The sequence below is a fragment of the Rhinocladiella mackenziei genome (assembly GCF_000835555.1).
Source record: "Rhinocladiella mackenziei CBS 650.93 unplaced genomic scaffold supercont1.10, whole genome shotgun sequence".
Lineage (NCBI taxonomy): Eukaryota > Fungi > Ascomycota > Eurotiomycetes > Chaetothyriales > Herpotrichiellaceae > Rhinocladiella > Rhinocladiella mackenziei.
Window position 1 is genome coordinate 522,206 of NW_013550595.1, and position 23,247 is coordinate 545,452.

Consider the following 23,247-nt stretch of genomic DNA (forward strand, 5'->3'; position numbering starts at 1 on the left):
TGCCGAATTATCCTTGCCCGTTCGGTTTGTCGCTTCTGCTTGGTCGTACTGTTCCCTGATCACCCTCAGCCAATAAGATCCTGAAGGACGTAATTCCAAGCCCGAGGGCTTACCAATGTTGATCCGCCCGGTTATAGGATCAATAATCCTCTATTACGCACTAGAATTATCAGCATTGGTTCTTTGGGCCGCGATACACCAAGCGAGTTAGAATTGATTGGGAGTTGTGGATCCTTGCGCCTGGCTGGCTCAAGAGCTCCAAAGCCTATCTACAGACTGCGCCTTGCGGACATATTCACAACCGCTGGGCTGATTTATCATAGGACCGAAATTCCTTTTTTTTAACCCAAGGACTCCGTAGTTGAGCGTGCCTACTTTGCCCGATAAATACAGAACTTTGGCGAGGGGGGTCGCTATCTACCTCATCCCTCCCTCAGCAGGTTTTCACAGCCAAAGACACTTTGCACAAACATGTCTACGGCAATTTTGAATCGAGTTGCGTTGGGCGATGTGGTGGGATTGGAGACTTTGTATGATACACGCACGGACTTCTTTCTACCATCCTCTCTGCTCAGAGAATTGCCTCCGGCGTCTGCGATCACCAGGACTGGTCGACCATCGCTTTTGGTGAGGCTCATTCAAAACCATACGTTCAAGGACAAGTTCAGCTTCCTCAATGTTAACGCCGAACTGGGAGCGAGTATTTGCCGGCCTGGTCGTTCCTCGAGGCTCCGGCGGCTTTCTTCCGGATACTCGGGAGAGTGACTTCACAATTCAAATGTCTTTCCAACACCTCTCCACCACTGTACGGGAGAAATTGGACTTTGTAAGCGATGAGGTACGGGCCCTCCCGGCACCCGAAAGCGTTCAATTTAACCATGCAACGCATGTGATTGCAGAGATTACCTGGGGCGCTCAGAGCCTCATCACCGCACAGTACCTACGATCTGCCACGGAAGATGAATCCCAGATCAGACAAAAATTACAGGAAGAGCTGGTTGAAGTCGAGAGCTTTTGCCACGAGAACTTGGGGCATAGGCGGAATGCCGTTGCACAACCCAGTCACGACTTTGTCGACGACTATGCAGGCTTGTTTGATGAGTTTGGAAGTGCTCGCAGAAGGCTAAAGGATTATTGGTCTTAACTTGCACTTTACCGCTCATTGGTGTCAGAAGATCACGTTCGTACTGTCGTCGAGCAATTCCATTATGCCAAGAAAGCAGAGGAGACGTTGAAAACAAAATATGCGAGCGTTCTTCGAGATGTAAGAGCTGGTCGCATGGGATCAAAGCAGCTCCTGCTTCTTCTCGACGAGTTACGTCGAGGACAACCTTCTCCTCAAAGCCTCATCTCCGAGACAGATATCTATGCCAGAAAGCTGCACTTCATTGTCGTGGCTGCTGCCAAGGGCGCCGAATATATCACAAATGAGCGCTCCGTGACAATCCCCACGGGGGACGTTTACACTTTCTGTTTTAATAGAGAGGCAATGGATGACCGCTCTACCCGGAATGACAACTCAAACCTTATTATTCAACTGCTCGATGACCGTTCTAGCCGGAAGGTTGTTCGAATTGTTGATTGTGATCAAAACGGGAGAACGATCCAGAGTTCGAATATAGGGTACCACCGAGATGGTCGTCTCGTCATAGAGGACTCGAGGAATTTCGGGACTTCGTTGGTGACAAGAACCTGATGCGATATGACGATTGTCACCTCGACACGTGGGGAACAAAAGACCAATTGATCGAAAGCTAGTGAAACTTCCTTGTCCCGGACCCCACTGCCCCCCCCCCAAGCACAATGTCTATGGATCTGTTCCCGATGCTATTCTCCCATAGATTATGGCATCGTGACTGCTATCTCTACTGTGACTGTGGACGTACGGGCTTCCGTCACTGGAGCTTTCGATGCGCGGAGCGCGACCATGGAGTTGAATTCGATCGCTATGATGCCCGCGAGCTGCTACAATTGCTTGATGCTCTTGAGCCTTTCGAGGAGACCAATATTTTGATTCTTGGCGAAACTGGTGTCGGAAAATCGACATTCATCAACGTATTTGTGAACTACTTGAGCCACGGCTCTCTTGAAGACGCCATCAAAACACCTTCAGTCGAACACGTCATTCCATGTTCTTTTACCACGCAAACCGTGGACCAGAATGAAGCATTACGGCTCGGACCTTCGCAAGCTACAGGATGCCGTTGCATTTGCGCATACGGCCACGTATCGCGAAAGGCCTTATCGAGTGAGGGCGGCCCCAGGATATCTCCGGTCCCACATGGGTCGGGGGGGGGGTCCAGGATTTTTCCCAACAACCGCTCAGTCACGGCCGTCTCTGAGCATTAAGAATCCATCCTAGATGTTGCGCAGAGGACGATCATCGCCACTGCCAGTCGTCGATGAGATAGAAATCAACGAGAAAGACGTCAATGAGAAGTCTGAAGGCAGCAAAGAGGAGGTAGACTGGCTCAACGACAATCCCGTGACCAATCCTGCTCCCCCTCTTATTTCGAAGCCCAGGCTGCTTCGGGGAGATCCCTTGGCAGACAGCAAGGGAGACAAAGTAGTGTTCGATCTTTCAGCGCGGACAAGGTCTGGTCCATTTTCGGGTGACAGCGAAGTATGCCATGGTCTCAGTGACAGGCAGAGGGAGGCTTTTGGGATACCGACAATAAATTGCGGGGGTTGGGTTGTTTTGTTTGGTGTAGTTATATCAGATCTGTTCACAGAGTAAGATGTCAATGCCACTCCGCTTTTTTCTAGCTAGTTTCAAGAGGAGTTGTCTTGGTGGGTTGGGTGGCAAAAAGGGCCGCAAGGCTTCCAAAAAGGGGATGCGCCAGATTGCCGCCTGCCAAGCGGCACGGCATCATCGGCCGGCGATGTTCCGACTTTTGCGATTTTCGGGATGTGGGTCTTTGATATTTCAGTAAAACCATCCACCACAAATTTACAATCTTTGCCACTACCTCAACCATGGGTTTTCCCTGACGTTCAAGCTTAAGATAACCATGGTCTTACCGAATCCCCTCACCAGGGCTAATTCGAGAAGCACACGGATTTGCTTCTCTTGCCTGCGCCAGCAGCTCTTGAATCTGTCTCGCCAGACGCCCATCTCCCTGCTGCGGAACAGTTCTAGAAGTCGTGATGCAGTATCTCTAAATGCGCTAGCTAGATCAAGTGGTCACAGGTCCTTCTACACTTCCCACCTCAGTCCTCAAGAGTCAACCGACCATCATCGGCAGGCTACGCCACTGGGTGACTTTTACACCGAGCTCCTCTCGACTCCAATTCCCAAAGGGTCCCATGCCGACACGTCCTTGCCGACCTTCGTTCAGTCAGGAGACGAATCCAAAGAAGAAAGAGCCAGGAAATTGTTTGGCACCATCGAAGGGTCTGGTTACCAACGAACTACATCGGATACTCCTGACGCGACCTGGAGAACAATCAATGGCGTTCCCGTCCCTCCGAGACCGGCGGAGCCAGACAATTGTTGTATGAGCGGCTGTGTGCATTGTGTATGGGACGATTATCGAGATGACGTTGAGGCATGGGCCGCTAGAGTCCGCGAAGCACAGTCAAAATCACCAAACTGGACCACCGATGATCCGAAGATACAAATTGCACAATCCGAAGTCCATGAGGCTTCTGGTAGCGTGGACGATGACGGTGGAGGGAGTGAATCGCTTTGGACCACGCCCTCGTCGACCGTCAACGATGAGGATTCACTATTCCAAGGAATCCCGATTGGAATTCGGGAGTTCATGGCTACGGAAAAAAGAATTCGAGATCGAAAACGAGCGAGGAAGGAGAAATACCGGTGATCCTTGAATGCCACTTTCTTCCAGGTACAGTTCACTCGGGGACTATACAACAAGGCTTGATCGGCACATGGAAAGTTTAATTCGTCGGGTCGGTGAACATGAGGCTGCTCTTCGAGGCCAAAGATATCGACGCCACTTTCCCCAAATTGAGATGATCGGGTTGAAGAGTCTTTCCAAACAGGAAAAATGCTCCTGTCCACCCCAAGACCAGGCCCTTGTCGATACATACCCCACCGTCGACCAAATAAACGCCGTCATCGCGGGTCTCTTTGCTGGGACGCTGATAAATCAATTCGGTCGGAGGGTGGGGGAATCTTGTTTATATTGGTGGGCTGTGGTGAGCTGCCTCAAGCCTGATTTGAGTCACTTCCTGAATAATTTAAATATCTGAACGATGAAAAGTAAAATCGGAAAAGCAAAAATATGGAAAAGGAGCAGGAAGATTAGATTTCCGATTTCGGGGACCTTTATGGACTGGTCATACTTGGGCCGCTCATTGTCTTTGACTTTGATGTCGACTTCGATTTTGGATTGTTTCCCGAAATGGGCACCGGTCGCCGACTGGTATTTGTCCGTTTGGCAGGGAAAAGGAGTGAGTCTTCCATGGTTTTAGCAGCGGGATGGCTCTATTCTACCGCTGGTTCGCCGCTCCGCTCCGGCCCGCCCCCCACCCCCTCCAACCCCCCGGACAGACCTTTCTTTTGGTGGCCTTTCCAATACGCAGAAGCGGCAGCTGCAACGTCTCCGATGACAGGATTTAATCAATTCGATCCATGACTTTGAAAGACAGAGCTTGAATGGAATATCTGAAGTGCCACGGCATTTTCTTTTCGGATCAGGACACGAATTGGTAGGTGGAATAAATATGGAATATACAGGTTGGTTTCCTTCGTTCCTATTGTACACAAGGGTTCATCCTCCCCCTTTCTGGCCTTCTTTCCACCAATGAATGTCTCATAGTTTGTTGGGATTTGATTCTGATTCTGCAGTCTCTGTTTTGGTGGAAATGCTCGGCCTCATCCTGCTTTGCTATGCCATGCCCTTTCCTGCGCTTTTCATTCCTTTTATTCTGCCCTCAGTGTTTAGGTACCTGGGTACGATATGATCTGATAAATTTCCTAGTCCCCTCAATCAAGGCGATACGATGCAATGCAATGCATCTATTCGAGCCTGCTGATTGCGTCGTCGTCTCCTCACACCCTCAGCCGTTCACAGGCCCGCAAGTCCAAAACCACGCGGTTGACCAATCCAAAGGAAATCCAATTCGACCTGCTCAAGCACCACCAACGCCACCGCCCAAATCGTGATATGCAAAAGAGGGCGAGAGAGAGAGAGAGAGAGAGAAAAGGTAAAAAGGCCTGATGTGATGTGCCAATCTCGGAAGGAATGTTGAGGTCCGCAGACATGTTTGTATGCAGGTATGGTGAATGGAATGGGAAAAAAAGGAACGTAAGTATCATATCTCCGTTCGGTTCCTTCCCTTTTTTAGTCGTTATCGTCCGTATCTCGTCATTGTCACTATCTCACCGCGACCGCCATAATGAGAGGAAATATTCTGCTGAGCTGGGATAATGAGGACTGGCGAATGCAAGCATGCATACGTCTGTCACGCAGCCGAGGACGAAGATACGCAAGAGGATATTCGGGATGAACAGGCCCAGCATGTGGCCGGAGACCATGATGGAAGCGAATTTGAAAATTGAAGCCAGTTTTGGCGGGGCTGGCGGTGGGACCACGACCACGTTGTTCTCGCTATATACGGAGAATGTTGGCGATGGCATGCCGGGGGAGGGTAGTCCTGGTGATGGGGGTGCAGAGGTCGGGTGGAGGCCTGGAGACAACAGCTTCGGGGAGGTGGGGATCGCCGCCATGTTAATATGGTGGTGGCTTTTCTCCTTCAAAGGAGAGGACGGGGCGGCCGGGTCGTTTTTCTCGACAATCCACGATGGCCGGATTTCATTGACGAGAGGGCTGCGCGGAGTGCTTTGCGTGGACCATGTCTCCTGGATGCCCATGGACAACGACCGGTTGCGGAGGGTGAGCGTTTCCTTGCGAAGCACCGAGTTCACGGTCGTTTTGATCCCAGACAACTCGCTCCGAAAGGACATATTCGATCCATTGACGTCGTTCCTCAGGACTTGTATCTGTCGTTGCAGGTCCCTGATCTCGTCCATGGCGTGGTTGAATCGTTTCTGCCACACAAGTTCAGGATTTTGCGCGTACGCCGGCGGAGGTGTGGGGTGCTGACCTAGCTGTGTGAGGTACTGCCGTCTTGCCACGGCCGAAGTAGGGGTGCCGCCCGCTTGACGTGGTGGGACTGCGGGATAGCTCATGTTCGAGAAGGTCAGGTCGTTCACCATCGGGCTCCCCCAGCTAGCAGTGCTAGAGCTCACGGGGGTGAATTCGTCGTCTTCAAATCGCCAGGGAATATTTTCAAACGTCGTCTTGAGGGACTTGATGAGAGCCTCGTTGGGACAACTGCCCGTGTCCAGCGTCAGTCTACCGGCACGGGGAGTCGGCGGGGGCGTGTCTTCTTTGGAACGTATCCGTTCCAAGGCAGTCTTGACCAATGGCAGGAGATGTGCTAGTGCCCATTTTCCGATCGATTCGATCCAGATGAGAAAGGTACTGAAGTGACCGTCGTTGCTCAGGTCGAACTTGCACAATGGGGACATGCAGTAAGCCTGGCCGTGGTCAATCCAATGGATGTTGAGAACGGCAAACGAATTGTCGATCGTGCAAGAAAAGGCCACGGGTAATTCAGGCATCATTTGTCCTTTCCAGGCCCGGGCGTAAAGCATTTGGAGCGCCCGGACACACCATGCACCGCCAATGGCACATTGGTTGTTGGAGGCCTCGAGTCGGTTCTCCTTTTCGCCATGGGCCCTTTCGAAGACCAAAAAGGGACAATAGAGCGGTGCCCCGGGCGAGATGTAGCCCGTGTCGAAATGAACGATGGTGCCAGTGGTCACGAGCCAGGAAGGAAGAGCACGCACTTCTTCGACGTCGAACACGGATGAAGAAAAGCCGCAGCCGAGGCCCGATCGAGGAACCGAGAGCTCATAGAGAGGACCCATTTGGTTGATGGCCCGTTCTGGAAGGGCTTCCCGACTGAAACAGGGGACCATACAGCGAGCCAGTCGAGGTTCATCGTCAATGGGAGGGAGGAGATTGGGGGGAAAGAGAGGTGACGGTCCAAATCCTCGACCATGCTCCACCTGATCTCTGAATGCCTCCTTCAAAATGGCATACTTTCCCGCGTTGGGGGTTTCCTTCTCGATCATTGAAAGAAGGGTTGTCGGCAATTTCTCTTTTGGCGGGGAGTCCAATATCCGGATGCGATGTGGCGCGAGGACATGTTGACGAAAGGTCTTCCAATGTAGATGACTTCCGTCGTATGATGACGGCGGCAGATCCCCTTCCGATGCCATGATGGTACCAGCCTAGTGTAGTTAACTAACTGTGATCGTGGCGGCAGTATCGTCAATGCAGTGGCCTATTTTTACCTGGCATTGTTGTTCGATCTTCACGATATCTCGCGTGTACTTCTCACAAATAGAACAAACTTTCTTCATTCCCTCGCCCCGACATCCTGCAGGCTAGAAAGGTGATCAGGTCCATCTTGCGGCATGAAGGATTGGGGTGGCAGTTTTGCTGGCGTCCACTGGAACCGCTAAGCGCCAGGGGCAATTCCAACCTCCCTGCTAGTGGCTCACACTTTCATGTCCATCCTTTGGGACCTCAAGAATACGCGCCCAAGTTGTTTCAGATGTTGCCACCTTACGTTCCCCAGCTCACCGGCTCACGCGATACCTGATACGTCCAATCGGAGTCTGTATAGGTGATGATGTCGATAGATCGGCCAGCTTAATGTCTGACCATCCTCCTGTCAACAATCTACACCGCATAGAGTACTGGGCTTGATTGAACAGTACCCTGTGAGGAATTCGTCCATCAGCGCCGATCTTCCGCTTTTGCTCATGGAACTTCAGTGGCCTGGCTTCTGAAATGGCAGTCCAGGAAGCTGGCCGCAATTCAGGTCAGCGCTTGGTGGTCTTCAAGAGAATCAGAAAAAGGTTAGTCTCCCTTGTTCTATTACTTTGACCCCTCTTCTTGAAGACGGCCAGGGTCAGTGAGTGTCAACATTTCTTCTGCCAAATGCTTTCATGGGTGGGCGCTTAAAGCTGGCACGCCATGTTCCGGTATCCCCCCGTGTGAGCGTATAGGAACGAAACCTATAAGTCTGTCCATCTCTTCTCGATGGGCGTTAACTCTTTTCTCCTGAGTCACCTTTCACGTTCTGGTTTCCATCTCTCCATATTCTCTTCATCATCATTTCCATTATCCTTTGCCACCAAACTCTCATCCCGTTCATGTCCTGTTAGCAACCACTTCCCGCCGTACACTCTGTTTCAGGTGAGGTGCATAGTGGTTCCCTTTGAAGACCAGAGCTTGAGTTGTGGGTGTCCTCAGATATCCTCTCCCCCGTCCAACCCATTACCGTCATGTCTGCCAACAGCGGCATCATCAGCAGCGAAGTGGCATCGGAAGGGGATCTGCCGCCGTCATCATACGACGGAAGTCATCTACATTGGAAGACCTTTCGTCAACATGTCCTCGCGCCACATCGCATCCGGATATTGGACTCCCCGCCAAAAGAGAAATTGCCGACAACCCTTCTTTCAATGATCGAGAAGGAAACCCCCAACGCGGGAAAGTATGCCATTTTGAAGGAGGCCATGGGAAGCAAATGAGATGTAAGTGCGCTACAGCATATTTAGACATTCACACCTGATGGCCTCTTGGTGGTGATCTTTACATGTACGTCTCGAAACTGCCCACGGAGCAAGAGAGACAACATGGTGGTCCACCGCTCCACCGACCCCCATTCATGTCACGCATACCTCGATCGCCATTGCTTTGCCCCCGTCATCCCTCATAATTCCTCCAGTCTCTGTTTGGCGGGGGCTATGCTTGTCGCCTCCTGAAAGCCGCCTAAACGCCGGGGAAGATGCTATCTGGCCTCCCGCCCTTCGTGCGGCAATCACATCACGAGCCAACCAACCAACATGCCGCTTGGGCTATTTCCATGAATACCTAAACCGATGCTTCGCTATGCAGCTACACGCCCCGACTCCAGGTCATGCAGAACGCTACGCTCAGCCCTCCAGGCATGGTTATACCCGCGCCCATCTGGGTAAGCTCTCGGCCAAAACGCTTTTGATGATGGTCATCCTTGTCTTGGGGGTCACACCAAAGTTCGCCAGCTCAGACGGCGCATATGAGTCTCTCCCTTGGGTCAAGGAATCCTTTGCAAGCTGGACGCGCTTATCAAAAGTATTCAATAGGTCACCGATGGAGGGAAGCCTGCAATTTTCAGCCCACACCAGGATACTGCTGATGCGGGAAGCCATGGCCTCCACCTCTTTCTCATCATCGAGTCGGTATGTCCTGATGGCTGCTACCGCATGAGGTAAACAGCCTTCTGAATTGTGCGTGTTGAGGCATGCCGTTTTGCCGTTGATAGCCAGCGAGAATGACTGCGCGGCCTTGCTCAACCCCCATAGGAAATTTACGTCGTGGTAATTCTTCTCTGGCTCCTGCGCCGCACCGGCGAAGACCATGAGTGCGTTATTGCAGGTGGCTGCGGATCCCGCAGCGGCATTCCGTGCGGCGAGCATCGACTCATCTTGGATCTCAATTACCAAAAATGGCCAGTAGACATCCGGAACTGGCTGGGACAGCTTGCTGAGGTCGCATGGCTCGTTTTGGTTGTTTGCAATGATACCTTGTTGGAGTTCGATCTGATGGGACGTGAATGCGCGGGACGAGTAACCGATGGTGACGGAAGGCTTTGGCGTAGGCAACTGCATCTTCCAGCCTTCCTCGACTTCAAAGTCCGGAACTTCATCGGGGACGCCATCTCGATGGAAAAGAGTGTTTGTTCGACACTTGATCATCTTATGATTCTTGGCTATCGAGACCAGCAAAGGCACCAGAAGCTCGGTCATCTCTCTGCTGCTCACGGACCTCCGGCTTTTGACCTTTTGGGCCAATTTTCTGGCCTCCGTGCTGGAGCGTGAGCTCTCTCCATACGGCATACCCAGGGCAAAAGCCAGTCGACTCCATCTTTCATCGTCCATCTGCTCGTCCTCGACAATAATGTGGTTGGGCTCGAGAGTGGTAGAACGATAGTCGGAGGAGCCGAATGATGTTCTCCTCCCCGAGACGGTGCTCTTGGTTGACGATGACACCTGTCGACTGTGTCGGCTGAGGCTGGTGGTGGGTTTCTTTGGAATAGGCATTATTAAATGATTTCCAACAAAGACAACGAATTATTCTGGCTGACGCTGGAGATGAATTTTGAAACGATGCTAAGGACTTTCCTATGTAGCTTACCTCAAGGCTGACCGCAGGACGGACCAACGACTTCGTAGACCTCTTATACCGTGGTGGCTGAGGATATTGTCGTCCATTGCCGCTCAGAGGGGAAGGGAGAGCGCGTATAGGCTGACCAGTCCGATCGAGAGACTATTCTGAGGACCTAATATTAGAAAGACAATATTGAGCTTTAGGCGCTGGCATTCCAAGGCCGCAGATTGGCCGCGTGGGCAATACGGGCTCCTTTGGGTTACCTGGGCGTCTAGCTAGGTACATTGACCCGGGCCGGGAGCGGCGGCTCTTTGTCAGGTGTCAGAGATCTCTAGCCAAAAAGCCTGAATATCTGTGCTTGTGTTTGATGAATTAGCAAGTTGGTCTTGCCTCTCATAGAGAGCTACATTGTTTCCGAAAGGCAAAGTCATTCCGAAGCACGAAAGGCCGACGAGTCACAGCCAGAGTGCCAGCCTTGCCGATTATGTAAGCCCCACAGTCTGGAGCTCGGGCTCTCCTCCTTTCTCCGCATGGTATTATCTATTGCATTGCATCAAGGCCATGCCCGTGTATCGATGACCTAGAATGCGGGATCACAGAGAGGTATATAATCATCCCCCATCTCCAAAATGCCATGCGGAGAAGTGTGGTAGCATAAGACGACCCTTGTCGCATCCTCGCATACACCCTTCAACGACACCACCGTCTTTGGCCGCCAGACCCTTTTTAAATACCTCGTGTTTTGTCCTCCGCGGCCTCGCCTTTCGAAGCCAACAATACCAATGGTACACAACACAGCAGTTCAAGTGACATCCCCTCCGCCTATCACGCATATCCTCGAAACATGCCTCATGGTCAAGGACCTGGATGCCTCGGTGGAGTTTTACAAGGATGTATTCAATGTGGAGCCATTTTTGAAATCTGTCAGTTCCTTCCATCCCATCTCATTCCCACTGACACCTCAATCTAGCCCCGTCTAGCCGGCTTCTCCTTCTCACAAACAACACTCCTTCTCTTTCAACTCGGGCTTACAGCTTCCGATACACCCATGCCCGACAACCGCGGCACGATCCCTGGCCACGGACCGACCAGTGATATCCTCGACATCCTCGTCCCGGACAAGAATCCCGATGTATCTTCGTCTTCGGGCACGACACAGACAAAGACAGTGTCAAATTCAGGTCTAAACCAGCATTTCTGCTTCGCGGTGCCAAGTCCCAACGACGTAGGGTTGTGGGAGAATTGGTTTGAGGAGAAAAACGTCAAGATTCTAGGGAAAGTCGATTGGGAAAGGGGAGGCAGGAGTGTATATTTTGCTGATTTGGATGGGAACGTAGGTGAGGTCGGGAGTCGGGGGATTTGGGCGCATTATTGATGGATGGATGCACGAATGGACACGGCGAGATCCCTTTTTGGCTTTGGGAATCAACGAAAAGCACCTTTTTTGGGGTCCTATATCGGCAAGGACAGTCTAGCACGTACTGCACCATATGATACACTCTTTTTTTTCTTTGCGGGCCTTGGACTCGCCTCCTATACGCGACACTTGGTTTCAATCCCAGCCAACCTCCTCCGACCGCATTCATCACACCGTCATCCCACTTGACTACCTCACCATTGACATAGTCGCCCTTTGCCGGAAAGATGACTCCCATGGCCATCTCCTCATCACTCCCTGCCCTGCCTGTAATTGAAGTGCACTTGTAAATCCCACATCAAGCCAGACAAGCTGGCGATAACAATGACGCTACTATTGAGATGCTTGAGCGCACTCTGGAGTAAGGGCCAAAAAGAGACGGTGGAGAAAAACACACTCGTCAGTTTCGTATTGACTGGCATTTCAATCCCTCCACTTCGTCTATCCATAGGTTCGTCTTCATTTGGCTTGTTTCACTAGTATCTGGATAGCTCTTTGGACCATCGATAGGGACTTTTCTGTGGACTCGAGGTCGACACACAGGCTTTCCATGCGTCTCTAGGTCACATTGCTAGGACCAATGGGGATGATTCGGCCGTTGGGATCCGTATTGGGTGACTTAGGGTTGTGTGCGTGTGTGTGTGCGGAGCATTTTCGACAGATATTCTCACCTCCTCCCGTAACCAGACAGAAATGATCCTTGAATGGGAAGAGATTCGAGAGATGTAATTTCTCAGTTGAGGTCATGAATGAGAGAATCCATAGGATATGTAGCAGTGAAATCAAATGCTGAGCAGCAAATTCTAGGCAGACCTCGACGGTTTGGGAAATGAGAGTCAATATGGTTTTGTCTGAGGAAATCGACATATTTCTGGGTATGAGAATGGCAAATGAGAGGAATTGTTGTGATGTCACGGGATAGATTTCCAGAAGTGATCTGGGACTGTAAAAAAGGGATCGGACCACATTTCCGCAAACTTAGATCCGTTTATTATTCCCCACAGAATCATATTACTCCTCCAAGGGCGGGTGTTGCAAATCTCCGACTTTCCCGCCGCTTGTATCTCCAGTTTACCTATTTCCTCGCGCCGCAGTGGCACCAATTTCTTCCGACAGGTGCTCATTAGATAGTGGCAGTGTCTCGCAGACTCTTGATGATGCCATGTGGTCCCCAATTATGGTCATGACAATTGCGGCCACAATCAACTCGATGCGGAGGGAGTGTCGTACGTGTTTTTGATCCCGGAAGACCGTAGTGGCATTCTTCAAGGATAGAAGGCGGCTTTCCCCCTGCCTCCGAAAGTGCTGATCAGTCAAAGTGAATCGCCCGCTCTCTTCAGCATACACATCAGCCTTTTGAATGTTTAAAGGCTGTGTCGCTTACCCATTTGATCAGAATCTGATGTTCAGTTCCAAGTCGGGATCGAACTGAAATTCCACGAAGTCTCACACTCTGCCTCTCCCCCAACCGAATGCCAAAATGTCGCACAATCACTGACAATTCTCACGCTGCCAAAGCCAAAGCAGCCATAGCACGAACTCCAGCTTCCGTCTTATGACCGCCTATGAAGCCGCTTGCATGAACAAAGATAGCACCATCTTGAACATCATCCCCCAATAAAGCATCAAGGTCTTGATCTCTCACACCGCGCCATGGTTCTGGAAGACTTTTTCGATTTTCGAAACTCGACAGGTCTTTGCTGACGGCTTGAATTCTCCATTTGGAACCGGGCTCTTCATTTTCGGGGTAGATCACATAAAGAATTTTCTGGTTGTCAGGCAGATCTACTTCATCCTCCATGTTGTAAAGATGTTCCTTCCAGGGGATACCAGCACGGGGCAAGACCAAAAGCTGACCTGAAGGATGGGCATTGGCACGTGAATGAAATGCATCCTTGACGATACTTCGAGCAGGAAGCCAAGCTGTAGCAGCACCGTGAAGCTTGCGGAGGAAAGCATTGCCCATCAAGGCAGAGGCCTGGGTGAAGCGATAGTCTTCTTCTGCTTGTGGTTGATCCTCATTACTTCTTGAAGGAGCTCCCAGAGTTAAGGGATCCTCATGATTCATGTCATTGACCAAGCTTGCAAGTGTGACTCCACCGTCTTTGAACTTCTTTTCGATGCCAGCCTGTTTCAGTTGGGAATCATCGTATTTTGAAATGCCATTGTCATGGGCGTCCACTGCCTCCACAAAGTCGTCGTAGAGCTTGCGGTAAATTAAGTCCACATCGGGGTGATCGACGGGGAGTTTGGTATGTTGTGCAATAATGGCCTTGCCAAAGTGCATATAGACCAGCCCTGCCGAGGACAGTTTCGTCTTATGGTCAGGAAACACGACGTCAAAGGTGCGTTGATGATGATCATAGCGATGTTTGGAAGGGTCATATTCTCCTCCAACATCAACGACTGTGTGACAAACGTCTAGAAGAGAGGAGTCCCGAGTCCTGACCAAGGAAGCAGACGCATATTCGGGGAGGAGGCGAAGCATGTAAACAGCAAGGGCTTCATCCGCATGGAAATGACCATTGTGAGTACCAATGATCAGAGGATCTGGTTTCACTCTCTTTGCAGCTGTTTCGGCAGCCATTTTGAGAAAATTGCGGAACATCCACGGTTGAAGGAGAAGCAGCAACGTCGGAACCGTGAAGAACGCTTTGTTGAGTTCTACAAATCATCGTTGGAAGAGCCTGAAAGTACTCCGTACTGGCCAGACAACATCGCCCCTTCTCTCAACAGTCGAATCGCAGTCCCGTGACGGCACGTGATGCTCTTCGGGACACTTTCCTAGTTGTTCTTTCATCACCGCAGGTGTCAACCCTTGGATCTTGCCATGGAAATGATATTTCCGAATCATCGTCGCTTCAAATTCCCGCTGGCCCTTGATTTTCTCCTTCTTTCGCTCCTCATTCTCGGCGCTCTGCGTTTCAGCCTTATCCTTGAAGCGCTCAGCTCTCCTATAGAGCTCGGAGTACGAATGTCAGGGTGAATGGCAATACACTTCCAGCATACGTCGCGGCGACGTAGTACTAACCTTTCAAGTTTGGGATTTCGGCCGGCGATGTCTATGCAGCGTAGAGAAACACCAGGAGCACTGAAGATATAGACACTCGGGTCGATGAGGTGGCCTGTCGCATAGGTTGGTTTCCCCCCCGACATAGAATGAGGTCCATGGACGATTCCGGCTGTTTCTTTTCTGCCTCTGGCTTAGGGTCGGGCAGTGATGGCCATATATAACACGGAAGTGCGATATGATTGCGGATGATGATCATCACGAAGATGATGGTGCCGGTGGTGACTCCTGCAGCACCGGCGAGGAGTAAATGGCTTGGAGACATATCCCTTATGGTCGTCCTCGAATGAGTATGAAGATCCATTGTGATTGCAGAGGTTCTTATTTCGTGCCAAATGGAGGGCAAAGGAAGAAAACACGTACACGAAAGTCGAGCGTACCATTCCGTCAGGAGGACCGATTCATGACAGATAGGCTCTCACGCGGCCCCCATACAAATGCGAACGGAAACTTTTTTTCGTGGACCGCTATCGTAGGACGGCCTCTCTATATCGCAGCTGCGCTCATTTCTCTCAAGAGGCCATTTTCGATTATACTTTTTGGACAACCGCCGCCGTGTTAGGGACCAGTCCTAATGACTCTGGACGGAATCTACGCACAGAGAAGTCATGTTTGGATCACATTGCTTACGCCCATAGCGAAAGGTTGTCTTTATCGGCCGGAACACATGTCTTGCTATCCTCACATGGGACGATAAGATCCAATTATCCGTTTGGTTGCCAGATCTCTCTAGATAGTCATAGATAGGACTGAGATCAAGAACTCCAGTCTCTCATCAACTTTCCCAAGCTTAGTTTCTAAGACTCGTGGCGCCGAGTATGCCGTACCCAGTTGCGTCTGGGTCGGTAAAAATTAATCTTCTCCAGGCTTGAGCTAATGAAAATGGAGCTTATGCAGCGCGGAGGTCCAAAGAATGCCCCCATAGGACTATTTGACAGGCGATGCGTTTCTGTGATCGAGGATTGATGTCTCTCCTTTGGGTCAACTCGATCTGTATTGCGCAAAATAATGAAGAGTCAAAAGCCTGCGAAATCGCTTCTATGACATCGATATATGCGCGAATACATGACAACACGCAGACATCACGAATTCTGGGATCGCAATCGAGCAGCCAAATGCCTTCCAGCTTGGGATCAAGGAATGGGACGAAACATGACAACCAAGTCGTTTGTTGGGAAGGGACTGGACCCCTCCAAGACCTGGTATTCTCACAACGTGCCATTTTCTTCTTTGAGAATGACTTTACGTGGGAATACCATTGCTGTATGTGGTATGCCAGTTGTTCGTGGTGATACCGTAGTTCAGTGCCTCAACCGATTCTCCAATTTTGCCCAAGGTCTGCAACATCCACCATAACCGGATCGGGAAGAATATGCTCAGATGGTGCTTGCCTGTAGCCGCCGCAAACTTACCTTTGGACGTGGTGGGTTAGGTTTGGCCCTCGCTTTAGCGAGAGCGTTCTGCGGTGGATTCGTCTTCGGGCTTCCGCAGATGTTCATAGGCGCTGAATTACTCTGGCAGCCAGATTTGAGTATGGACATGTTTCCATGAACGGAATGACTGTTTTATCAGCTGGTCTTGGACGGGGCAGTGTACGACTATATTCAATTCTGGATACTTATAGCCTTGTGGTGTAGTCTGCCACAAGGCTATCGGCAGCCGCAGTGGGTCCATGGCAGGCACCAATAGTCATCGAGCAGGCACCCGGCAGGCTTCGATCGGCCTGCCTGGTTGTGCCGTAACAATTTCTCAATACGCACTCCCGCATTTACCTCGACCAGAAAACCAACTGGCCGATAGAAGTACCAAGCAATTTCGACCCCCTATGTCTTCACTACTCAGCCAGAGCTTGCCTCAAGCCTGAACGTCTCCGTTTTCAAGGACAAAATTGTTGACAAATACGATCGATTCATGGGTCATTCACTACGGGCCTGTGCGTACAACTTCAGCAACCTCCCATGTCCATGACGACGCGTTCGAACTCATCATGATCTCCGAAGACTCCTAAAAGATATTCCCAGCCAAGTACAAGACTGAATTTCATGAAAAGGACCCCTCAATCTACAGGAAGAAAAGAGAAATATATAGGTTTTTGAAAGGGTAGTGCCATGTTGTTTAAAGGCGCTTGGAATGCGGAGCTGGGAAGTGAAAGGATCAGGCTTTTTCTGATGTATGTACCACCATTTTCAGCAGCCAATTCCAGCAGCCATTTCACCCGATGCCGCATACTGGGCATTCTTTGCAAATTCGGCTCCAACTGCCGACCTTCCTCCACATATCCGACAAGCATCCCTCAACCGCCCTTGGAAAATAGAGTCGATCGAAGTCTTTTTGGCGGAGCCGTCTCGAAATAATCTGGGAAACGGTGACCATGGTACCGCGGAAGCCTCATGGTCCACAAGTTGGATTACTTCTCAATACCGGATTGACCGATATCTTTCCGCCCTCTTCGTAAGTTGTATCATCTCGAATACCTTCTTCCCCTTTTCTATTCAACTTCCTGATATAACGTTGGTCCATACCAGAACACACTCATGTTCATCATACCTCCTACTGTCTCTCAAGGAAAATCCCCATCTTCCCATGTCTTGCTGATGCCCCGTTCCTCCACTCCTCACTTATCGAGCAGTTGCGGTCCGGCTGTAACAGTAGAACTCGAGTTCCGTGGAAAACGTCTTCGCGTCGCTTATTTCTCTAAGCTTCTCGCAGGATAGCACTTATTTGTCCATTATTCGGGATGGAGAAAGATCGTCCGTGGCTAATGCTGCAACATGCATCGGAAGATTGGAAGAAACGGAGGAGAGCATTACCCAGAACACCGTCCTTCCAGTCAACAAGAGTCAATGAGTTTGTTCAGCCCTGGAAGTCCCCAACACCTATTACCAGTCGACAATTTCCTTTTCCCTCTCCTTCACACTACTGATCTGTAAAAATTTCCTTTCTCGTTTTAAACATTCATTTATTCGTCCGATCAGTCAACGAATAATCCCCCCGTCACAAAAACATGGGCGCCATTAACCCACCTCGCCCTTTCCTCTGCAAGACACCCGACCACATACGCAATCTCCTCTGCCTCGCCCATCCTCTTCCCCACTGGCGTCTGGTCTATCACGGGCTGCAAAATCTTCATCGCCTCCTCTCCGGCATCGGCAAAGCCCTCTGTCCTCGTTGGCCCCGGACTCACCGCGTTCACTGTACACCCGTACTTCCCCGGCAGCTCCTTTGCCCAGCACCGCGTGAAACTGTCCACCATGCCCTTCGTGCCCGCGTAGATCGTCTGCCCTGGCGGCGGGCCCCTCGATGAAACACTGATGATATTAATGATCCGTCCGCCGCTGGGTTTAGGCAGGTGAGGCAGTACGGCTTGCGTGAGCAAAAATGTGCCGCGCCCGTTCAGGTTGACGAGCTTATCCCAGTGCTCGAGGGTCTTATGTTCGAGCGGGAGGTTGATGGCGAGCGCAGCATTGTTGACAAGGATGTCGATTTTGCCGTACTTTTCAACGGCGCAAGAGACGAGGTGTCTGGGGCCAGTGGTCGTGGAGATGTCGGCTTCAACGGCGATTCCGTCGCCTGGTCGGGGGAGGTTAGCCAGGACGGCTTCGGCTTGAGGTTGAAGGTGAGGGAAGGGGTAGTTGAGGACGACGGTGGCGCCACGGAGGGAGAGTTCATGGGCAATAGCAGCGCCAATGCCAGAGCTGGAGCCGGAGATCACGGCGATGCGGCGCCTCATGGTTTCTATTGGTGTGGGTGTCGAGGCTGAAGCCGAGGTTTGCAGTGGTTGGATTGAGGAAGACATTTTGGTTTGCGGCGCTGACTGGGTGGATTGGACCGGACACCTTTTTGATATTGGAGAGCTGAACGCGATTGAGCTGTCGTGTTGGAGGTTGAATATCAATGGTGTATAAGAAGTGCTTCAGTAGATGTTGCAAATTAGGTCACCCAGGATAGGATTGTTAAAATTCTAGCATTGATAACCAACCCGAAAGAGATGGTATGACCTGCGAAGAGAGAGTGCCCGTGCTTGTATCTCTTTAAATATTGTCAAGGTGTCGCAATGTGCAGGCGCTACTTTCAAGTCTTGACCGAAATTGATTTGTAAAGTCGTTTCCAGCGAATAGCATTGTGGTCTTTATCGAAGACGAAACAATGTTTCAACGTGGAGGACGATAATGTCAAGATATTCTATCCGGGACCACATCGGCCAGCCTTGTTGGCCTCGGATAAGGCCTGAATTGAGCTACCGTTTTATAATAGTCGAGCAGAAACAGAAACAAATTGCAGCGTGAACAAAAGAACCGAAAATGATGGTACGAGCTCGAGAGAATGCAGCACCATCAAGAGAAGACATTAGCACAGACTTAGGCTTGATTATATCTCAGTTTCGAGACTTGAAAGCTTTTCCTTCGGCTGTACTGATACAGCTGCGTTCAAGTCCCGGTTTGGAATTCAAATGGGCCGTCGCCGATATTTATTTGGGTGATGATTTCGCCATGGTTCAACATGTTCCATTTATTCACCCACCTCACGGTCCAGGTCCCATTGTGCACTCTTCATGATCCTCCATTTGACGCTGGCGTGGCGAATTCGTTTGCCAAACACAAAAAAGAAAATCCAACCCAGGAGCACTGCGGCGCTGATGCCGGCCATGGCGCCGAAAGCGTCGAGGTAGCCTGACTTTTGGATCCAAGGGTTTGTGTAGAAGGAAAGAAGAAATCCGAAGGCGGCTTTGAATGCAAGCTGGGTTGTGACGACTTCACCTGCAACTGGGCGGTAGGCATCCACGGTGTACACCAATGAAACGTTGGTGGCTTGTGTGATTGCGAAGTTTACTACTCGAATGTCAGCCAGGACGATGAGAGCTGAGCGTATTGGGGGATTCGGAACTTACAGAGACCGAGGCCAAGTGTGGGAACCATCCAATGCAGTCGGTTTTGAATACCAACGCCATACAGGATGAGGGCTAAGGGAGAAGCGATCAAGCCCAAAGTCATGGAAGGAAGTCTCATCTCCGGCTCTCGAATGCCATTATTGCGTGCAGTGAGCACGTTGGCGGTCCAGTCGGAGAACCATCCTCCAAAGAAGATGCCAATCAAGGCTCCAATAACACCGGCAATGAAACATAGTCCAGATTGCCAGGCGGTGAAGTTGTAGGTGGTTGAGAAAGCTGAGGCGAAGTTGGAGGAAATGGCCACCAGGAATCCGATGGTCACAGCCATACACAGTGTGGCCCATAAAACTGGCGGTAAGATGAGAAGGGCGATGGGCCGTAAAAAGATCTTGAACAGGGACTCTGAGGTCAGGACTTCGCTGAAGAGTTTCAAGTTCTGAAGATAAGTTCGCTTCTTGTATTGGGTGGCGGAACTGGGCGGTACGGCCTCGATATTAACGTGTTGACTGCCGGTTGCGTCCTTCTCTTCTGCGGAATGAAGGGATGATTCATGCGGTGTGGTCGGTGCACCTACGGGGCTTCGATTGTACGATGTCTCGGGCATGGTCAAGAAGACAAGGACAGTCAAGGCACCGATCAAGGCGGTGGCGACGTAGTAGATGTAGCGCCAATCGTGGTTGATTGTGATCAGACCGGATATAATGATGCCGAGGGAGACTCCACAAGACAGAGCTGCTGTATAGCAGGCCATAACGAGACCACGCTCGTGCAGGAAGAAAATATCCGCAATGGTTAGAGGAGCGACACATTCTCCAGATCCGGCAGCGAAACCCATGACTATTCGACCAGCCAACTCGGCGCCGTATGATTTGGCGCAGCCACACCAGATGGCGCATGCCGTGTATAGGGTGAAAGAGGAGAGATATATCGGTCGACGGCCATATTTGACAATCAAAGGCATCCAGATTAAGTTACCGATGCCCTGAAGCAAAGACGTCGTGGTGAAGAAGTAGGAAATTTTGGCAATCGCCGGGGCATATGCTGGAACTGTGGGAGGAGTGTGGAAATAGTCGATGGTGATGTCGACGATGGCCACGGAAGGACCCGCTGCCAGAAAGTTGCACATCACCATGGCCAGACACACAAGTAGAGCCATGTAGGAGCGATATGCCTTGGAGCTATGGCCGAATCAGTTTGCTACTCTTCTCTCTCTCTCTCCCCTCGGACTTCGACAGACCAGTTCAAAGGGTCATTAGGATCATCCGAAGGAGTAGGAATTAAGATGATTTGGTTGGTGCCTTGCTTCTGAAGTCGAACACTGCCTAACGTCTGAACGCGTTGCACGTCGACTTCATCTCGCTGGTCGATAACTTGAACCATGGTGAACGGTTTTCCAGTAGTGGACAGAATGTATCTTTGGAAAAGATATCGCTTTTGATGAAGACCTGATAACACGGAGGTGCCACCAGGTTTCCTCATCCTTATGACAAGCATCCCAGTCTATCCAAATGTGGTGGTCCCGAAAGGTTTCGGCTCCATATTTACAGCACTAGAACGACTTAGGCAAGGTGCAGATTCAACCTCCAGAGTAAATCAAAATTCAATTCTATTACCGTTGTGGGGTCCCCAGTTGCGTTCTAGACATGCGCGGATTGGAATCTGGGGTGTGTCAGAACTTAGATGGTCTCGGAGTCAAAATCACCGCTGACGGCGACGTGGAGCCGGGAGTTTGTCAGAAGTCTACCTATACATCCAAGTCGGTTGGGTTGTTTCGCGGCAATAGTAGCGGCAGATGTGGCCCTTTTCCAGTGTCTTCCGAACGTGTTTAAAGGGCCGGAAGACTCGCCTCGGTCCGACGCAAGTGACGTTCGAACCATATCATTCCCCGTAGTCAAAAAGGGGTACACCAGCAACCATGGGATCTACCCAGGAACTTCCAATCATTTGGCGTACTGAGAGCCTTGAGTCCGAGTACGAGCGAGCACGTGTAGGACGAGTTTTCAATCAACGCCGACCTCGACGACATCCACGTGCAGTGGTAGAAGCCACAGAGGAATCACATATTGTTGAGGCCGTTCGGCTTGCCATCCAACAGCAATGTCGTGTCTCAGTCCGCTCAGGAGGTCACAGTTGGGCTTCCTGGAGTGTCCGTGATGACGCCATCCTGATTGACCTGGGGAATTACCACCTCCTGGAGCTCGACGAAACCAAGGGGACCGTCACTGTGTCACCCAGCACCACAGGCCGAGTCCTCAATGGGTATTTGGCTCAGAAAGGTCTCATGTTCGCGGGCGGCCACTGCCCTGACGTCGGCGTTGGGGGTTTCCTTCTGCAAGGAGGTATGGGGTGGAATTGCAAGAATTGGGGCTGGGCATGTGAGCAAGTTCTGGCCATCGACGCCGTCAATGCCCAAGGAGACCTGGTCCATTGCAATGCCACCGAAAATCCCGAGCTGTTTTGGTGTGCTCGAGGGGCTGGCCCTGGATTTCCTGCTGTGGTCACCAAGTTTCATCTTCGTGTGAAGCCATCATACTCAAACATACTGTCTACCACCTTGGTCTACCCCATGTCACACTATCGAGTCGTCATGGACTGGATAGTCAAAATCTCGCCGGAATTCGATGCCGATACAGAGATCGTGGCGGTGGGAGCAACAGCTCCTCCGGAGGTGGGCACACGCAAACCGTGCATCATACCCCTATTTGTGACCTTCAAGAACTCAGACGAAGAGGCACGCGCAGCTCTGGAACAAGCAAACCGGAGCCGACCAGAAGGCGCTCTCCTCGAGTTGATCAATCAACCGACCAGTCTGGCGAACGAGTACAAGAAGCAAACAGCGGCCAACCCGGAGAATCACCGTTACTGTGCAGAGAATGCGTATATTAGCAACGATGAGAATGTGGCAGCCGTGTTAGAGGAAGCCTTCACCACGTTACCGCATCCCAAAGCGTTTTCCCTCTGGTACTCGATGAATCCATGTAGCAGGAGGGATCTGCCAGACATGGCTCTGAGCATGCAAAGCGATCATTATTTTGCTCTGTATACCGTCTGGGAACACGAGTCCGATGATGACCGATGTCAGGCATGGGTGAAAGACATCATGCGAAAAGTCGAGAGGCACAGTGATGGGGCGTATTTGGGCGACTCGGATTTCCAAGTTCGTCGCACTAAGTTTTGGGCCGATGAAAATGCGACGAGGTTGATGGAACTGCGACGCAAACTGGATCCTGATGGCGTAATCTGTGGATATTTGGATGTTGATGATGCCTCGGGCGTCGGGGGATTGGCCAACGAACATGAATGGAAAGGAAAGTTGTAGAGGTGGACATCTATTATGGCCGGGACTTCCAATCAGCGCCGCTAACAAGGCCATCTAGAGATATGAGTGCTCGTAGAGGGCCAGAGGAAACTGGAGGCAGTTTTTCCACTGACTTTCCGCCAAACAACCCCATATCAGAGCGGCGGCGGCAAAAGCTGAACAGCAGTGCGTTTTGTCTGGAGAACGCAGTGAATGGTGTGTTTTCTTTTTTTTCCTTTGGAGGCTTCTAGAGGTGCTAAACCTGTGCCATTTATAGACGTGACAAACATTCGGCATCTTGGGATATCTCACAGTTATCAGTGACAATCAGTGAGCCATAAGATACAGAATTGTAACCTCACATCAAAGAGGTCCAAA

At 50.9% G+C, this 23,247-nt stretch overlaps 8 protein-coding genes across 8 annotated transcripts; 3 read left to right on the forward strand and 5 right to left on the reverse strand.

The window, feature by feature from the left end:
* Window positions 1-676: 676 nt before the first annotated feature.
* Z518_10873 (uncharacterized protein) lies at window positions 677-3,824 on the forward strand (the record flags this gene model as incomplete). Its single annotated transcript, XM_013411704.1, has 4 exons — window positions 677-1,109; window positions 1,173-1,623; window positions 1,842-2,248; window positions 3,172-3,824. 4 exons carry the CDS (start codon window positions 677-679, stop codon window positions 3,822-3,824), a joined length of 1,944 nt encoding a protein of 647 aa, XP_013267158.1.
* Window positions 3,825-5,347: 1,523 nt separating this feature from the next.
* On the reverse strand, window positions 5,348-7,255 carry Z518_10874 (uncharacterized protein; the record flags this gene model as incomplete). The annotated part of the gene is made up of 1 exon (XM_013411705.1): window positions 5,348-7,255. One exon carries the CDS (start codon window positions 7,253-7,255, stop codon window positions 5,348-5,350), a length of 1,908 nt encoding a protein of 635 aa, XP_013267159.1.
* A 1,746-nt stretch (window positions 7,256-9,001) lies between these two features.
* On the reverse strand, window positions 9,002-10,129 carry Z518_10875 (uncharacterized protein; the record flags this gene model as incomplete). The annotated part of the gene is made up of 1 exon (XM_013411706.1): window positions 9,002-10,129. The coding sequence occupies one exon, from the start codon at window positions 10,127-10,129 to the stop codon at window positions 9,002-9,004; it is 1,128 nt and encodes a 375-aa protein (XP_013267160.1).
* Window positions 10,130-10,978: 849 nt separating this feature from the next.
* On the forward strand, window positions 10,979-11,571 carry Z518_10876 (uncharacterized protein; the record flags this gene model as incomplete). Its single annotated transcript, XM_013411707.1, has 2 exons — window positions 10,979-11,119; window positions 11,167-11,571. The coding sequence occupies 2 exons, from the start codon at window positions 10,979-10,981 to the stop codon at window positions 11,569-11,571; spliced, it is 546 nt and encodes a 181-aa protein (XP_013267161.1).
* Window positions 11,572-13,117: 1,546 nt separating this feature from the next.
* On the reverse strand, window positions 13,118-14,200 carry Z518_10877 (uncharacterized protein; the record flags this gene model as incomplete). Its single annotated transcript, XM_013411708.1, has 1 exon — window positions 13,118-14,200. The coding sequence occupies one exon, from the start codon at window positions 14,198-14,200 to the stop codon at window positions 13,118-13,120; it is 1,083 nt and encodes a 360-aa protein (XP_013267162.1).
* Window positions 14,201-17,654: 3,454 nt separating this feature from the next.
* On the reverse strand, window positions 17,655-18,479 carry Z518_10878 (uncharacterized protein; the record flags this gene model as incomplete). The annotated part of the gene is made up of 1 exon (XM_013411709.1): window positions 17,655-18,479. One exon carries the CDS (start codon window positions 18,477-18,479, stop codon window positions 17,655-17,657), a length of 825 nt encoding a protein of 274 aa, XP_013267163.1.
* Window positions 18,480-19,192: 713 nt separating this feature from the next.
* On the reverse strand, window positions 19,193-20,951 carry Z518_10879 (uncharacterized protein; the record flags this gene model as incomplete). Its single annotated transcript, XM_013411710.1, has 3 exons — window positions 19,193-19,512; window positions 19,572-20,749; window positions 20,809-20,951. 3 exons carry the CDS (start codon window positions 20,949-20,951, stop codon window positions 19,193-19,195), a joined length of 1,641 nt encoding a protein of 546 aa, XP_013267164.1.
* Window positions 20,952-21,486: 535 nt separating this feature from the next.
* On the forward strand, window positions 21,487-22,890 carry Z518_10880 (uncharacterized protein; the record flags this gene model as incomplete). The annotated part of the gene is made up of 1 exon (XM_013411711.1): window positions 21,487-22,890. One exon carries the CDS (start codon window positions 21,487-21,489, stop codon window positions 22,888-22,890), a length of 1,404 nt encoding a protein of 467 aa, XP_013267165.1.
* Window positions 22,891-23,247: the final 357 nt, after the last annotated feature.